The sequence below is a fragment of the Coregonus lavaretus genome (assembly GCF_964263955.1).
Source record: "Coregonus lavaretus genome assembly, chromosome: 23".
NCBI classification, from domain to species: domain Eukaryota; kingdom Metazoa; phylum Chordata; class Actinopteri; order Salmoniformes; family Salmonidae; genus Coregonus; species Coregonus lavaretus.
Window position 1 is genome coordinate 38,058,199 of NC_140010.1, and position 15,557 is coordinate 38,073,755.

General features: G+C 45.9%; 1 protein-coding gene across 1 annotated transcript in view; it reads left to right on the forward strand.

Annotated features, from left to right (window-relative positions):
- LOC311098798 (carboxyl-terminal PDZ ligand of neuronal nitric oxide synthase protein-like) overlaps positions 1-15,557 on the forward strand; it is a gene marked incomplete at both ends in the record, with an annotated part of 34,424 nt that extends 18,867 nt beyond the window's left edge. The window contains 3 exons of the mRNA XM_084139372.1: positions 1,247-1,399; positions 8,156-8,324; positions 15,019-15,557. Of these exons, the coding sequence (XP_083995498.1) occupies positions 1,247-1,399; positions 8,156-8,324; positions 15,019-15,557 (861 nt within the window). The remainder of the gene's footprint in view (positions 1-1,246; positions 1,400-8,155; positions 8,325-15,018) is intronic.

The following is a 15,557-nucleotide window of genomic DNA, read 5'->3' on the forward strand; positions in this document are numbered from 1 at the left end:
GGCCTATAGGTGAAGTGCAATAGCTTTCCAAATAGAGCTTTACCTACTGTCATATACACAATTATAGCTCGCAGTAACATAATGACAGTGATGGAAAAAGTGCCCAATTGTCATACTTGAGTAAAAGTAAAGATACCTTAATAGATACTACTTAAAATACTACTCGAGTAGAAGTCTAAAAGTATTTGGTTTTAAATATACTTAACTATCAAAAGTAAATGTAATTGCTAAAATATACACTACCGGTCAAAACTGTTAGAACACCTACTCATTCAAGGGTCTTTCTTAATTTTTTACTATTTTCTACATTGTAGAATAATAGTGAAGACATCAAAACTATGAAATAACACATATGGAATCATGTAGTAACCAAAAAAGTGTTAAACAAATCAAAATATATTTTATATTTGAGATTCTTCAAATAGCCACCCTTTGCCTTGATGACAGCTTTGCACATTCTTGGTATCATTTCAAATTCCTTATATTAAGCAAACCAGACAACACCATTTCCTTGTTTTTTATTTATTTAGGGGGGCACTCTCCAACCAGGGGCACACTCCAATACTCAGACATCATTTATAAACTAAGCATGTGTTTAGTGAGTCCACCAGATCAGAGCCAATAGAGACGACCAGGGATGTTCTCTTGATAAATTGGAAAATGTTCCTGTCCTGCTAAGCATTCAAAATGTAACGAGTACTTTTGGGTGTCAGGGAAAATGGATCGAGTAAAAAATACATTATTTTCATTAGGAATATAGTGAAGTAAAAGTAAAAGTTGTCAAAAATAAAAATAGTAAAGTAAAGATACTCCAAAAAATGACTTAAGTAGTACTTTAAAGTATTCCTACTTAAGTACTTTACACCACTGCATAATGATACCATTCACCAATGGGAAAATCAAGGCTTACTGTCAGATGGAAAAGAAATCATGAACATTTTGCTCAACATAAAGATAGTAACTAATTTCTGCCTGAATGCACATAGGGTAATGTACAGCATGGGGTTGCAAAATTCCAGTAACTTCCTCAAATTGTCCTGGTTTTCCTGAAATCCTGGTTGGATTCCCGGAATCAGGAGGGAATAATCAGCAAATCTGGGAATCCTCCAATCAGGATTTCTGGAAAAGCAGGGAATTTTGGGAAAGTTACTTTAATCTTGCAACCCTAGCAGTATGTATGCAATGTGTATTCTCAGTCATTATAGCTCATTAATCACTGACCTGGTCTTCATTTTCCCCATCCAAGGACCCAGCCCAGCAGCTGACCTCCTCCAGGTCGGGGCCACCTGTGTCAGGCTTGCTAGACGTGGACTCCCCCTGCTCTGTGGAGCACCAGGTGCAGCTGCTCCAGAGACAGCTCCAGCAGCAGGAGCAGCAGGCCCAGGCTGCTGCAGCACAGGTAGACACACGTTTCCAAACAGTTCCAAATTATGGTTTGCCTTGTTGAACGCAGCTCATGTGTGGGGGTCTGCGTTATTCAAACATGTTGATGTTCAGTTTGCCAAAGTAATGTACATGTCACGATCGTCTAGAACAGACGAGGACCAAGGCGCAGCGTGGCAGGCAAACATACTCTTTATTAAGAGACACGATCAAAACAACAAACGATACGTGACAGTTCACGGTCTACCATAAACAGACTAGAAACAAAATCCCACAAACACGAATGAAAAACAGACTGTATAAATATGGCTCCCAATCAGAGACAGCCAGCAACACCTGACACTCGTTGCCTCTGATTGGGAGCCACTCTGGCCAACATAGAAATAGCACCCATAGAAACAAAACACATTGATCTACACACCCTGGCTCAACATAACAGTGTCCCCAGAGCCAGGGCGTGACAGTACCCCCCCCTAAAGGCGCGGACTCCGACCGCGTCAACCAAATACCACAGGGGAGGGACCGGGTGGGCACTCCGCCTAGGCGGCGGATCCGGCTCCGGGCCTGATCCCCGCTCCCTCTCCAACCCCCCAAAGTACCCCTGGTCCGGTCTGGCCCCGCTGGCCGGAGCTGGACTGCACACTGATGGAGCGGATTGCTCTAGCTCCGGCGTAAAACATCTGACCAGTGCCGAACCAGGCACCAGTGGAACAGGCACGGGCCGTGCCGGACTGACGACGCCCACCACTGGCTTGGTGTGGAGAACAGGCACGGGCCGTGCTGGACTGACAACGCACACCACTGGCTTGGTGTGAGGAGCAGGAGTGAGCCGAACCGGGCAGACGAAACGCACCACTGACTTGGTGCGGGGAGCAGGAACGGGCCGAGCCGGGCTGACGAAGCCCACCACTGACTTGGTGCGGGGAGCAGGAACGGGCCGAGCCGGGCTGACGAAGCGCACCACTGACTTGGTGCGGGGAGCAGGAACGGGCCGAGCCGGGCTGACGAAGCGCACCACTGACTTGGTGCGGGGAGCAGGAACGGGCCGAGCCGGGCTGACGAAGCGCACCACTGACTTGGTGCGGGGAGCAGGAACGGGCCGAGCCGGGCTGACGAAGCGCACCACTGACTTGGTGCGGGGAGCAGGAACGGGCCGAGCCGGGCTGACGAAGCGCACCACTGACTTGGTGCGGGGAGCAGGAACGGGCCGAGCCGGGCTGACGAAGCGCACCACTGACTTGGTGCGGGGAGCAGGAACAGACCGGACCGTACTGGGGACACACACCACTGGCCCTACACCGGGATCTGGAACGGGCCGGACCGGACTGGTAACACACCCCAGTACCTCTCGCCGTGCCTCTACACCTTCCATCCCCTCTTCTACCAGTGGCCCCCGTAACCTGGCGGCCTCCTCTGCCAACCCGCTGGACCGCTCTATCGCGGCCTCCTGCTGCCCCGACGTCGTGAGCCCCCCCCTAAAAATGTTCTGGGGGTCTCTCCTCCCCGTGGGCCAGGCCTCTATAGTTCTCGCCCAACTCTCGCTCTTCTGCCTCCAACTCCCGCTATTCAGCTCCTCAATTGGCTTGACCCAGTCGAAGCTCTTCCTCCATTGTTCCCAAGTCCACTCTCTCTGCTCTTCACTCGGCTTGACCCAGTCGAGGCTGCCACGGAGATCTGCTAGGGATTTCCCTGGCGATGGCTCCTCGACTCGCTGCTTGGTCCAGTTGTGGTGGGATTTTCTGTCACGATCGTCTAGAACAGACGAGGACCAAGGCGCAGCGTGGCAGGCAAACATACTCTTTATTAAGAGACACGATCAAAACAACAAACGATACGTGACAGTTCACGGTCTACCATAAACAGACTAGAAACAAAATCCCACAAACACGAATGAAAAACAGACTGTATAAATATGGCTCCCAATCAGAGACAGCCAGCAACACCTGACACTCGTTGCCTCTGATTGGGAGCCACTCTGGCCAACATAGAAATAGCACCCATAGAAACAAAACACATTGATCTACACACCCTGGCTCAACATAACAGTGTCCCCAGAGCCAGGGCGTGACAGTACATTTCACTGTTTTTTTTTTGTTGTTGTTTTTTTTAGGGGGTAGATCAGCTTTAATATTGCAGATAGATTGTAACTTCCATCAATGTAATTGTCTGCATCACTTCCAATCCCCCATATGTTATCTTTTTTCTCTCACATATATACATATATATATATAGATATATATATTTACATATATACATATACACATACATACATATATACATACATATCCTTTAAAAATATATATATTTCCCTTTATTACTTTCCAACCCCACAATCCCCTCCCCAATTGGAGTAAACCAGCGAACATATATACTTATTATGGACACAGCATGTCTTACACTAGTTATCTTGTTGTTATTAGTTGTTGATATTAGTCCCATCCTTCAGCTCCATTCAACACCTCCCATCTATCTCTTAACACCATCCATATTGGATTTCTATTTGCCATATATTTTTCAACTGTACTGTGATGTTTTACAAAAGTTCTGAACCTTTCTATTCTCATTGTTTCTACAGTTTGTGAATTGAAAATAAACATCTTTGCTAAAAGTATTATTATATTATTGATCTATTGACTATGACTTTTCAGATCTGCAGGGTCAGCTCCATGCAATATTGCAATCCTTCAGCCATTCCTGGACCTGTGTCCAGAAACAAGCTACAAATGGACAGTACCAAAACAAATGATCTAATGATTCTGTCTCTTCACAGCCAAATCTGCAGAGCTGTGAAGATTGTATCCCCCATACAAATAACATTCTATTGGTAGCAAGAATTTTATATAATAATTTAAATTGAAAAATTATAAGTTTTGAATCCGGCGTCGTTTTGCGTATCAGTTCATAAACACTATGCCATGGAATCGGTACATCAAAAATCTCTTCCCAACTATTTTGTAATCTATATGGGACGGCTGTCAATCTTTTGGTCCTTAAATGAAACTGATAAACTTTTTTATTTATCACAATTTTCTTTAACCAATTATGTTCTTTAATGCAAGGCCGACAGACAAGTTCCTTACTTTTTCCTGCTTGAACTTTCCACTTACATTTTTGCGGTAATGCTGCAATTATTTGGTTGTAATTTTGGGTAGAGCAGACATTTCCATATGTTTTTGTTAGCTGCATGTGCGACATAACTCCACCATTCCTACTGATAAAATAATTTACGAAGATTATATATTATATTTTTTATCAATTAGTATATTTTAGTTTAACCACAATATTTGTTGCAATATTTGTTCTGTCATTTCTGGAGGATTAAATTGAAATTGCATCCAACTTTCAATGGCTTGTTTTAGAAATAGTGATATTTGGGAGATGATTTCCTTTTCAAATACCTGAAAGTGAGGGGTTGTAATCTGAATAAAGGGAAAAAGTCCCTTCTTGAACATTGGGTGAGACAATCTTACTAGTTTGCTAGAGAACCAGTTCGGATTTAAATGTATTTTTTGTATAACTGAAGATTTTAGTGATAGGTCTAATGCTTTAATATTTAATAATTTTCATTATATAAATAGGCCCGTTTAATTTTGTCTGGCTTGCCGTTCCAAATAAAATTGAATATTTTTTTCTCATATAATTTAAAAAACTGTTCGCTAGGCGTAGACAAGACCATAAGCAAATAGGTGAACTGGGATAATACTAAAGAGTTAATCAGTGTGATTTTTCCACAAATTGACAGGTATTTACCTTTCCATGGTAGCAAGATCTACTTTTGCTAACTTTCTATATATTTTTTTTGGAGTGAGATCATTTATTTCATTTGGGATATGTATTCCGAGTATATCCACATCACCATCAGACCATTTTATTGGTAAACTACATGGTAATATAAAAATTGTATTTTTTAGTGATCCAATACGTAATATAGTACATTTATCATAATTTGGTTGTAATCCAGAGAGGTTAGAAAATGTATCTAGATCCTCTATGAGGCTGTGGAGGGATTCAAGTTGTGGATTTAAAAGAAAACATGAATCATCAGCGTACAATGACACCTTTGTTTTTAAGCCCTGGATTTATAATCCCTTTATATTATTGTTGGATCTGATTTTAATAGCTAACATCTCGATGGCAATAATAAATAGATATGCCGATAGTGGACAACCTTGTTTCACTCCTCTTGACAGTTTAAAACTTTCTGAGAAATAGCCATTATTTATTTATTTTTCACCTAGGGTTACTATACATGATTTTAACCCAATGTATAAGAGGTTGTCCAAAATTGAAATGCTCCAGGCATTTATATATAAACCCCAGTCGTACTTTATCAAATGCCTTTTCGAAGTCTGCTATGAATAGTAGGCCTGGCTTCCCAGATTTTTCATAGTGTTCTATTGTTTCCAGTACTTGCCTTATATTATCTCCAATGTATCGCCCATGTAAAAAACCTGTCTGATTAGAATGAATAATGTCCGACAATACCTTTTTAATTCTATGCGCTAGACATTTTGCTATAATTTTTGCATCACAACACTGAAGTGTAAGGGGCCGCCAATTTTTTTAATGGACTGGATCTTTATATTTTCCACTTGTATCCTGTTTCAGTAATAATGAAATCAGGCCTTCTTCTTGAGTGTCTGATAATTAACCATTTACATAGGAGTGGTTAAAACATGCTAATAACGGTCCTCTGAGTATATCAAAAAAGGTTTGTTATACCTCGACTGGTATGCCATCCAACCCTGGAGTTTTCCCGGACTTAAAGTCTTTAATTTCATCCAGAAGTTCCTCCTCTGTAAGTTCCTCCACCTTCACATGAGTCTTTCTGTATGGCTGTTAGTTTTACATTATCAATAGAAAAAATCTCTACAATTTGCTTCAGTTAGAGGAGATGGAGGCGACTGAAACGAAAACATATGCCTAAAGTACTTTGTTTCCTCCTTCAAAATATCATTTGGTGAATCATGGGTGACTCCGTCATTTGTAACCAGTTTCAATCAATTATTTTTGGTAGCATTCCTATGCTGAAGATTAAAAAATTATTTGGTGCATTTTTCCCCATATTCCATCCAGTTTGCTTTATTTTTATAATATATTACACTTCATCTTTCTTGAATAAGTTTCTCAATTTCTTTTTGTTTTTCCTCTAATTTATTCTGAGCCTCTATGTTACAGTTTTTATTGCTATCTATCTGTTCTGTTAGACCTTCTATTTCCTTTGTTAGTGTGGACTCTTGACCTAAATTGCTTTTGTTTTCGAGATGAGTACTGAATTGCATGGCCTCTAAAGGCACATTTAAAGGTGTCCCATACAATAAGGGGATTTGCTGTACCTATGTTATATCAGAAAAAATAAATTATAAATTCCTCTGTCCTAGTTAAAAACAAGTTACATTTCACTGTTTGTAATGGCAGTTAGACCAGAAACAGATGCTTGGACTTGTCATGCACTACAGTACCTTTTCAGATTGTTAGCTAGCAACTTTAAACTGCAGTGTGTGTGTGGAGCACAAGTGGCTCAACTAGGGTTGCAAAGCTACCGGGAATTTACCAAAGTTACTGGATATTCTGTCATTTTGATAATTAACAGGTAATCTTTGGCAATCTATGGTAACTTTGGTAATTTATACTTGAATAATTTTTTAAAAATGTATTCATATATAGTATTCCGTTTTTTGTAACTTTGGCCATATTGTCCACGAGTTTCTAGTGGATACACCATATGGTTCAAGAGAAAATGTATAAAAAAAGCATCTAATCAACAATGGTATTATTTTTCAATTAACGCTGCAACTCTTCCAACTATTGACTTTTTATACAACTGCCACCAGTTTGGCGCCAAAACATTTATAACAAAAGAAAATAAACAAAAGTGTGTAAAAAAATATATAAAGGATATTTTATGCTGAAACCCTCATATTAAACACCAATGGGATTCACTAAGTTTATGGTTTATATTTAGGGTGATGTTTTACAGCCTTGTCATAAAAATGTGTATTTTTAAATCATCTTAGCTATTTGATTATTTTATATATTTTACATGCGATAAGGCCAGACAGAGGACCAGAGATAATTACAGACACCTGTGATAATCTGAAGTACCCTAAAAGGTCACTAGATGTCATATGATAAAATAAAAACATGAAAGTTAGCAAAATTCAGGTAAATTACTGGAAAACGTAGAAAGTTTATTTCCAGTAACATACCTTCCCTTTGCAACCCTTGGCTCATCTATTGTCACACACTCAAACCTTTGATTTAATTCGTTTAAGGTTGCAACCCTGAGGTACCCCTCTAATGATTGACAGTTCATCAAGGGAGAGGTATTGCCTTTTGCTGCTGTAGCTGTAAGCGACGACAAGACAGTGCTTTTCATCAAAGGTAGCTCTCAGCTCTGCTGGTGTAATAAGACATTCCTTATGGCTAATGAGCAAGCCGGCTCAAAGGTGTCACTCTGTGCTCTCTTATCTGTTTCTCGTTCTCTCGTCTCTTTCCTATAATCACATGGCTTTTGGTCTAATGAGTTTTGGGCTTGCTTTTGATTATAATGAGGGATTCTATCTAATGCTGAGTGAACAGCGTTAGAATTGTAGGAGTGAAGAAACATTTGATCAGTGGGTGTGTGTCTGTGTGTCCCGTGAATTTCAATTAGATGATGTGTGTGTGTGTTCGCATTTGTGCGTGCCCCTGGTGTGTGAGCATGCACACAAACATACCTACATACATATGTGTATACACTCTCACCTCCCTTCTACATGTGCCTACCTAGGTGTGTGTGCTCCAGGACCAGCTGTCAGTGGAGGTGTGTGCCAGGACAGATGCCCAGGCCCGGGTCCAGAGACTCCTACTGCAGAACACTGACCTACTGCAGCACATCTCCCTACTGGTCAAACAGATCCAGGAGCTGGAGCTCAAAGCTGCTGGAGGACTCAGCACCAGTGAGTTCTTCTTCTTCTTCTTCTTCTTCTTCTTCTTCTTCTTCTTCTTCTTCTTCTTCTTCTTCTTCTTCTTCTTCTTCGTAAACCAGGTCAGAGTCAGATAGGTACAGGATGGCAGGCAGGCTCGAGGTCAGGGCAGGCAGAATGGTATGGCAGGCGGGCTCAGGGTCAGGTCAGGCAGAAATGGTCGGAACCGGGAGGACTAGAAAACAGGGACTGGAAAAACAGGAGCACGGAAAAAACGCTGGTAGGCTTGACAAGACAAGACGAACTGGCAACAGACAAACAGAAAACACTGGTATAAATACACAGGGGATAATGGGGACAAATGGGAGACACTTGGTGGGGGTGGAGACAAGCACAAGATAGGTGAAACAGATCAGGGTGTGACAGTAACCCCCCCCCCCCTAGGGGCGCCACCTGGTGTCCTACCCGGGCGCATACCTGGTTGACCGGGGTGCTGGCGGTGAAGGTCAGCGATGAGGGCTGGGTCCAGGAAGTCCTTAGCGGGGACACAGCACCTCTCCTCCGGGCCATAACCCTCCCAGTCAACCAGGTACTGGAAACCCCTGAAAGTTTACGGGATTCCACTCTGAGGGGCAGATCCCGAGTAGAGAGCCATACCCTCTGCCCAAGACGATAGTGGGGAGCTGGGGTCCGGTGGCGGTCCGCCTGTCGCCGATACCTGGAGGTGTTCTTAAGAAGAGCGGACCGGGCTCTCTTCCAGGTACGCCGACAGCAACGGACAAACATCTGGGCTGAGGGGATGCTGACCTCTTGCTCTGGGAAGAGCGGAGGCTGGTAACCCAGGGAACACTCGAAAGGCGAGAGACCAGTGGCCGAGCAGGGTAGGGTGTTCCGTGCGTACTCCACCCACATGAGTTAGTGGCTCCAGGTGGTGGAGTTGGCCGAGACGAGGCACCGAAGAGTCGTCTCCTGGTCCTGATTGGCACACTCCGACTGGCCGTTGGACTGAGGATGAAACCCGGAGGACAGGCTGGCCGACGACCCAATGAGGGTGCAAATCGCCTTCCAGAATTGGGACGAGAACTGAGGACCATGATCGGAGACCATGTCGACCGGAAGTCCATGGATTCGGAAGACGTGCTGCACCATGAGCTGGGCCGTTTCCTTGGTTGAAGGTAACTTAGGGAGGGGAATGAAATGGGCGGCTTTAGAAAACCTATCCACCACTGTAAGGATGTTGGTGTTGCCATCAGATGGAGGGAGTGACAAAATCCAGGGATATATAGGACAAGGGGAGATGAGGCACAGGGAGTGGTTAAAGGAGGCCAGCCGGAGCTTGCCGCTGAGTCTTGTTCTGAGCGCACACAGTGCAGGCGGCGACGAATGAGGAGACGTCAGAAACCATAGTGGGCCACCAAAAACGTTGTCGGATGAAAGCCAGGGTCCAGCAGAAGCCGGGATGACAGGTAAGCTTAGAGGAATGGGCCCATTCCAGGACCGGGGAGTGGGCCGAATCAGGGACGAACATCCGGCTAGCCAGGAACGCTGCGCCTTCCGGACCAGGCTCTTGATTCCCCAGACAAGTGTAGCAGCGAGACAGGAGGTAGGGAGGATGGTCTCAAGGTCTGATGGTGTAGCCACATAACTATACAGGCGAGAGAGAGCATCAGGCTTAACATTCTTGGACCCAGAGCAGTAGGTGATAGTGAAGTTAAACCGAGTGAATAACAGAACCCAATGAGCTTGTCTAGAGTTGAGGCGTTTGGCGGTGCGGAGATATTCAAGATTCTTATGGTCGGTCCAAACCAAGAATGGGTGTTCTGCCCCTTCAAGCCAGTGCCTCCACTCCTCCAGTGCCATCTTGACCGCAAGAAGCTCCCAATTACCAACGTCATAGTTCCTCTCAGCAGAATTCAGGCAATTAGAGAGGAAAGCGCAGGGGTGCAACTTTTGGTCCTGGGCCGAACGTTGGGACAGAAAGGCCCCCACTCCAACATCCAAGGCGTCAACCTCCACCACGAACTGACGGGACGGGACCGGATGGGGATGGGGGCTGTGGTGAAACGATACTTAAGATCCAAAACGCCCTGTCAGCAGCTGGGGGCCATGTGAGCGGCACCTTAGGAGAGGGGAGTGCAGAGAGGGGAGAAGCCAGTATGAAAAATGTATGCACTCACTAACTGTAAGTCGCTCTAGATAAGAGCGTCTGCTAAATGACTAAAATGTAAAATGTAAGCCAGGGTGCTGTAGCCCCAAATGAAACGGCAGTAGAAATGTGCAAGTCCCAGAAAACATTGCAACTGCACTCTAGAGGTGGGTTGGGGCCAATCCACCACCGCTCTCACCTTGTCGGGATCCATCTGAGCGTTCCCTTCAGCCATGACGTATCCCAGAAAAGAGATAGTGGAGCGATGGAATTCACACTTCTCTGCTTTCACAAACAACTGGTTCTCCAGGAGGCGCTGAAGGACTTGGTGGCCATGGAGGACATACTCTTGAGCAGAACGGGAGAAAACAAGGATGTCATCGAGGTAGACAAACACAAACCGATTCAACATGTCACTGAGCACATCGTTGACCAGGGCCTGGAACACTGCGGGAGCGTTGCTGAGTCCAAACGGCATGACTAGGTACTCGTAGTGCCCGTTAGCTGTGTTGAAGGCTGTCTTCCACTCGTCTCCTTCCCGTATCCGAACTAGGTAGTAGGCGTTCCGAAGGTCCAACTTAGAGAAGATGGTAGCACCCTGGAATGGTTCGAAAGCCGAGGAGAGGAGTGGTAGAGGGTAACGATTCTTAACGGTGATGTCATTGAGGCCCTGGTAGTCGATACATGGACGCAGGGTCTTGTCCTTCCTTTCCACAAAGAAGAAACCTGCGCCGGCAGGGGAGGCAGAAGGACGAATGCTCCCAGCCAGAGAGTCCTCAATGTACTCCTCCATGGCCTTGGTCTCAGGGCCAGACAGGGAATGTAGCCGCCCACGAGGCGGTGTGGTGCCCGGGAGGAGGTCAATAGCATAATCGTAGGGACGATGCAGAGGAAGGGAGGTGGCGCGAGCCTTGCTTAAAACCTCCAGGAGGTACTCCGTGGGAACGGCGGAGAAATCCGAGGCTTTTCCAGAGCCCGCAGGTTGACGTCTCGGGGCAGGCTGCGCCGCCTTAAGGCAATGTGAGTGGCAGAACGGGCTCCAACCCAGGATAGAACCAGTGGTCCAGTCAATCAGGGGGTTGTGCCTCTGGAGCCATGAAAATCCCAAAACAACAGGAACATGGGGAGATTCAATAAGGAGAAGTGTATGGACTCACTGTGATTGCCCGACACTCGCAGGTTAATGGGAACCGTACTGTGAGTGACCCTGCCAATGGAGTGTCTGTCCAGTGCACTAACGGAGAGGAGTTGAGTGGAGATACCCAGCTCAGATACTAGAGTAGCGTCCATGAAGCTCTCGTCGGCCCCAGAGTCAACGTGCACCCGGAGAGCAGGTAGCTTAGTGGTTAAGAGCGTTGTGCCAGTAACCGAAAGGTCGCTGGTTCTAATCCCCGAGCCGACTAGGTGAAAAATCTGTCGATGTACCCTTGATCAAGGCACTTAACCCTAATTGCTCCTGTAAGTCGCTATGGATAAGAGCGTCTGCTAAATGACTAAAATGTAAATTTATACCGGTCACCCCACAGCAGGATAACAGGGAAAGGGATACGAGTTAGAGGACTCCCAGTATGGCCCACCAGTGTACTCGTACCTACTGATGAGCCTGGTTTTTTTACTGGACAGGTGGATATGTAATGCCCTGTAGCACCACAATACAGGCAACTGTTGGAGCTCAGCCTGCGTAATCATTCCTTAGGCGACAATCTAGCCCTGCCCAGTTGCATAGGCTCTGGAGTAAATGAGTCGCCCGTCCCCGATGATTCCCGAGGGGGCTCGGGTGACTTCGGATCCTCTCTGGGATGCAGGTGTCGGGGACTTCTGGGGTTCTTTGAAGGCGAGAAAGCAGCCGCGGGCGAGCGAGTGTGGCCGAGAACAGACCTCCTCTCCCTCCTGTGTTCCTGTAGGTGCCCATCAATCCTTATAGTTAAGGCTATGAGGGAGTCGAGGTCCAAGGGTAACTCCAGAGTTGCGAGCTCGTTCTTAATCTCCTCCGATAATCCATGAAGGAAGACGTCGAACAGGGACTCCGGGTTCCAGGCACTCTCGGCGACCAACGTGCGAAAGTCTACCGTGTGGTCTGACGAAGTAGAAGTAGCTTTCTGGCCGCCTCTCTCCCAGACACCAGAGAATCGAACACCTTCCTCTCCGTTGTGGCATGCTCCCTGATAGATAGTCCACGGGATTGCTCCAGTAATGATTTTAAACCCTGGTCATGGCTTTCCGCCAAAGTATGGAGTCCTTCCATAAGGTTCTGGAGTAGCTCCTCATGTCTTCCAATGGTGGCTCCATGCAGGGAGACAGTGTTGCGGAGCTGGTCCGAGTCTGCTGTGTCAGTCATGGCCAGTTCGTAACATAACGACACAGGATGAGACACAGATGCAGACACAGGAGGCAGATGGTTAGAGTCTCTGATATTTATTAATAGACAAGGGGCAGGCAAGAGGCAGGTCGAGGACAGACAGAAGTTTGTAAACCAGGTCAGAGTCAGATAGGTACAGGACGGCAGGCAGGAGCACGGAAAAAATGCTGGTAACAGACAAACAGAAAACACTGGTATAAATACACAGGGGATAATGGGGACAAATAAGAGACCATGTGTACGTGTGTGTAGAGTGTGTGTGTTATCATGTGTATGCATGTGTCTGTGCCTGTGTGTGTGTGTGTGTCTCTTCACAGTCCCCGCTGTTCCACAAAGTGTATTTTTTATCAGTTACCTGATGTTGAATAGAGTTCCGTGTAGCCATGGAATAGAGTTCCGTGTAGCCATGGCTCTAAGTAGTACTGTGCGCCTCCCATTGTCTGTTCTGGACTTCGGGATTGTGAAAAGACCTCTGGTGGCATGTGTTGAGGGGATTACATGGGTGTCCGAGCTGTGTGCTAGTAGCTTAAACAGACAGCTATGTGCATTCAGCATTTCAATACTTCTTGCAAAAACAAGTAGTGATGAAGTCAATTTCTCCTCTACTTTGAGCCATGAGAGATTGACATGCATATTATTAATGTTAGCTGTCCGTGTACCTTTAAGGGTCAGCCGTGCTGCCCTGTTTATTATAGACAGACGTCTCCCCATCTTAGCTATTGTTGCATCAACATGTTTTGACCATGACAGTTTACAATCCAGGGTTACGCCAAGCAGTTTAGTCACCTCAATTTGCTCAATTTCCAGATTATTCATTACCAGATTTAGTTGAAGTTTAGGGTTTAGTGAATGGTTTGTCCCAAATACAATCCTTTTAGTTTTGAAATATTTAGGACTAATTTATTTCTTGCCACCCATTCTGAAACTGACTGCAGTTCTTTGTTAAGTATTGCAGTAATTTCAGTAGCTGACGTGTAAAGTGTTGAGTCATCCGCATACATAGACACACTGGCTTTACTCAAAACCAGTGGCATATCATTAGTAAAATTGAAAAAAGTAAGGGGTCTAGACAGCTGCCCTGGGGAATTCCTGATTCTACCTGAATTATGTTGGAGAGGCTTCCATTAAAGAACACCCTCTGTGTTCTGTTAGACAGGTAACTCTTTATCCACAATATAGCAGGTGATGTAAAGCCCTGTGTAGCTCAGTTGGTAGAGAGCATGGTGCTTGCAACGCCAGGGTTGTGGGTTCGATTCCCACGGGGGTCCAGTATAAAAAAATAATAAAAATGTATGCACTCACTAACTGTAAGTTGCTCTGGATAAGAGCGTCTACTAAAATCTAAAATAACACATATGTTTTTCCAGCAGCAGACTATGATCGATAATGTCAAAAGCCGCACTGAAGTCTAACAATACAGCTCCCACAATCTTTTTATCATAAATTTCTCTCAGCCAATCAGTCATTTGTGTAAGTGCCATCCGTGCATGTTGAATGTCCTTCCCTATAAGTGTGCTGAAAGTCTGTTGTCAATTTGTTTACTGTAAAATAGCATTGTATCTGGTCATACACATTTTTTTCCAAAAGTTTACTAAGGGTTGGTAACAGGCTGATTGGTCGGCTATTTGAGGCAGTAAAGGGTGCTTTACTATTCTTGGGTAGCAGAATGACTTTTGCTTCCGTCCAGGCCTGAGGGCACACACTTTCTTGTAGGCTTAGATTGAAGACATGGCAAATAGGAGTGGTACTTTTTCTTCATCCCTTCTCTCTTTGATTGTCTGCCTTTCTTTATTCCTCCTTCTCTCTTCATCCATCTGTCTCTCTTCATCCTTCCCTCTCTCTTCTCTCCCCCTCTCTTCATTCCTCCCTCTCTCCTCTCTCGCCCTCTCGTCATGTCTGTTTTCTCTTCTCCTCTCTCGCCCTCTCTTCATCCCTGTTTCTCTTCTCCTCTCTCGCTCTCGCTTCATGCCTCCCTTTCTTCTCCTTCTTTGCTTCTCTTGCTCTTCCTCTCATTCTGTACTGTCATGTATTTAATAATGATCAACATTGACATCACAGCTCCTCAGCAACACTGTCATCTTGCCCTTTTTAATCTATCATCATGCCCTCCCTCAACTCACCTCATCTCTCTCCTCTCTCTATATTCCCTCCACTCATCTTCTTTCCTCCAATCTCACTAATTCTCTCCTGCTCTCTCTCCTTCTTCTCTGTTCTCTCCACAGTGGGCTCCCAAGACAGTCTTCTGGAGATCACCTTCCGTGCCAAGCCCCCCTCTGTGCTGCGTGACATTGCCCCCACCTCCATGGGCCCCCTGCAGGGTCAGCCCCAGCCCCAGATCACGAATGGCCCCTGGGCCTCCATCCTACCAGGGGTCTCTCCACCAGGGACCAGGGCATTGGACAGTCACTCTCTGGGTCCGGGCGGCAGCGCCGTGAGGCTGGAGTGTTTCCGCTTCCCCCGCAGTGGGGGAGGGGATGACCACCATAGCCAGAACCAGGACCAGGAGGCTGAGAGTCCAATCTCGGGTTGCCCAGGCGGGGGCTCCCCTCTTGGGGGAGAGGAGGTCCTTGGAGCCCTAGAGCTCCTCCGTTTCCGGGAGTCGGGGATCGGTTCGGAGTACGAGTCCAATGCAGATGAGAGCAGTGACAGGGACAGCTGGGGGAAGGGCGAGGGGGCAGGGGCTGAGGGCGCGGCACGCCTCTTCAACGTAATGAATGCGGAGAGCCCCGCGGACTGTCTGGGTGATGAGGTGGCCGTGTAG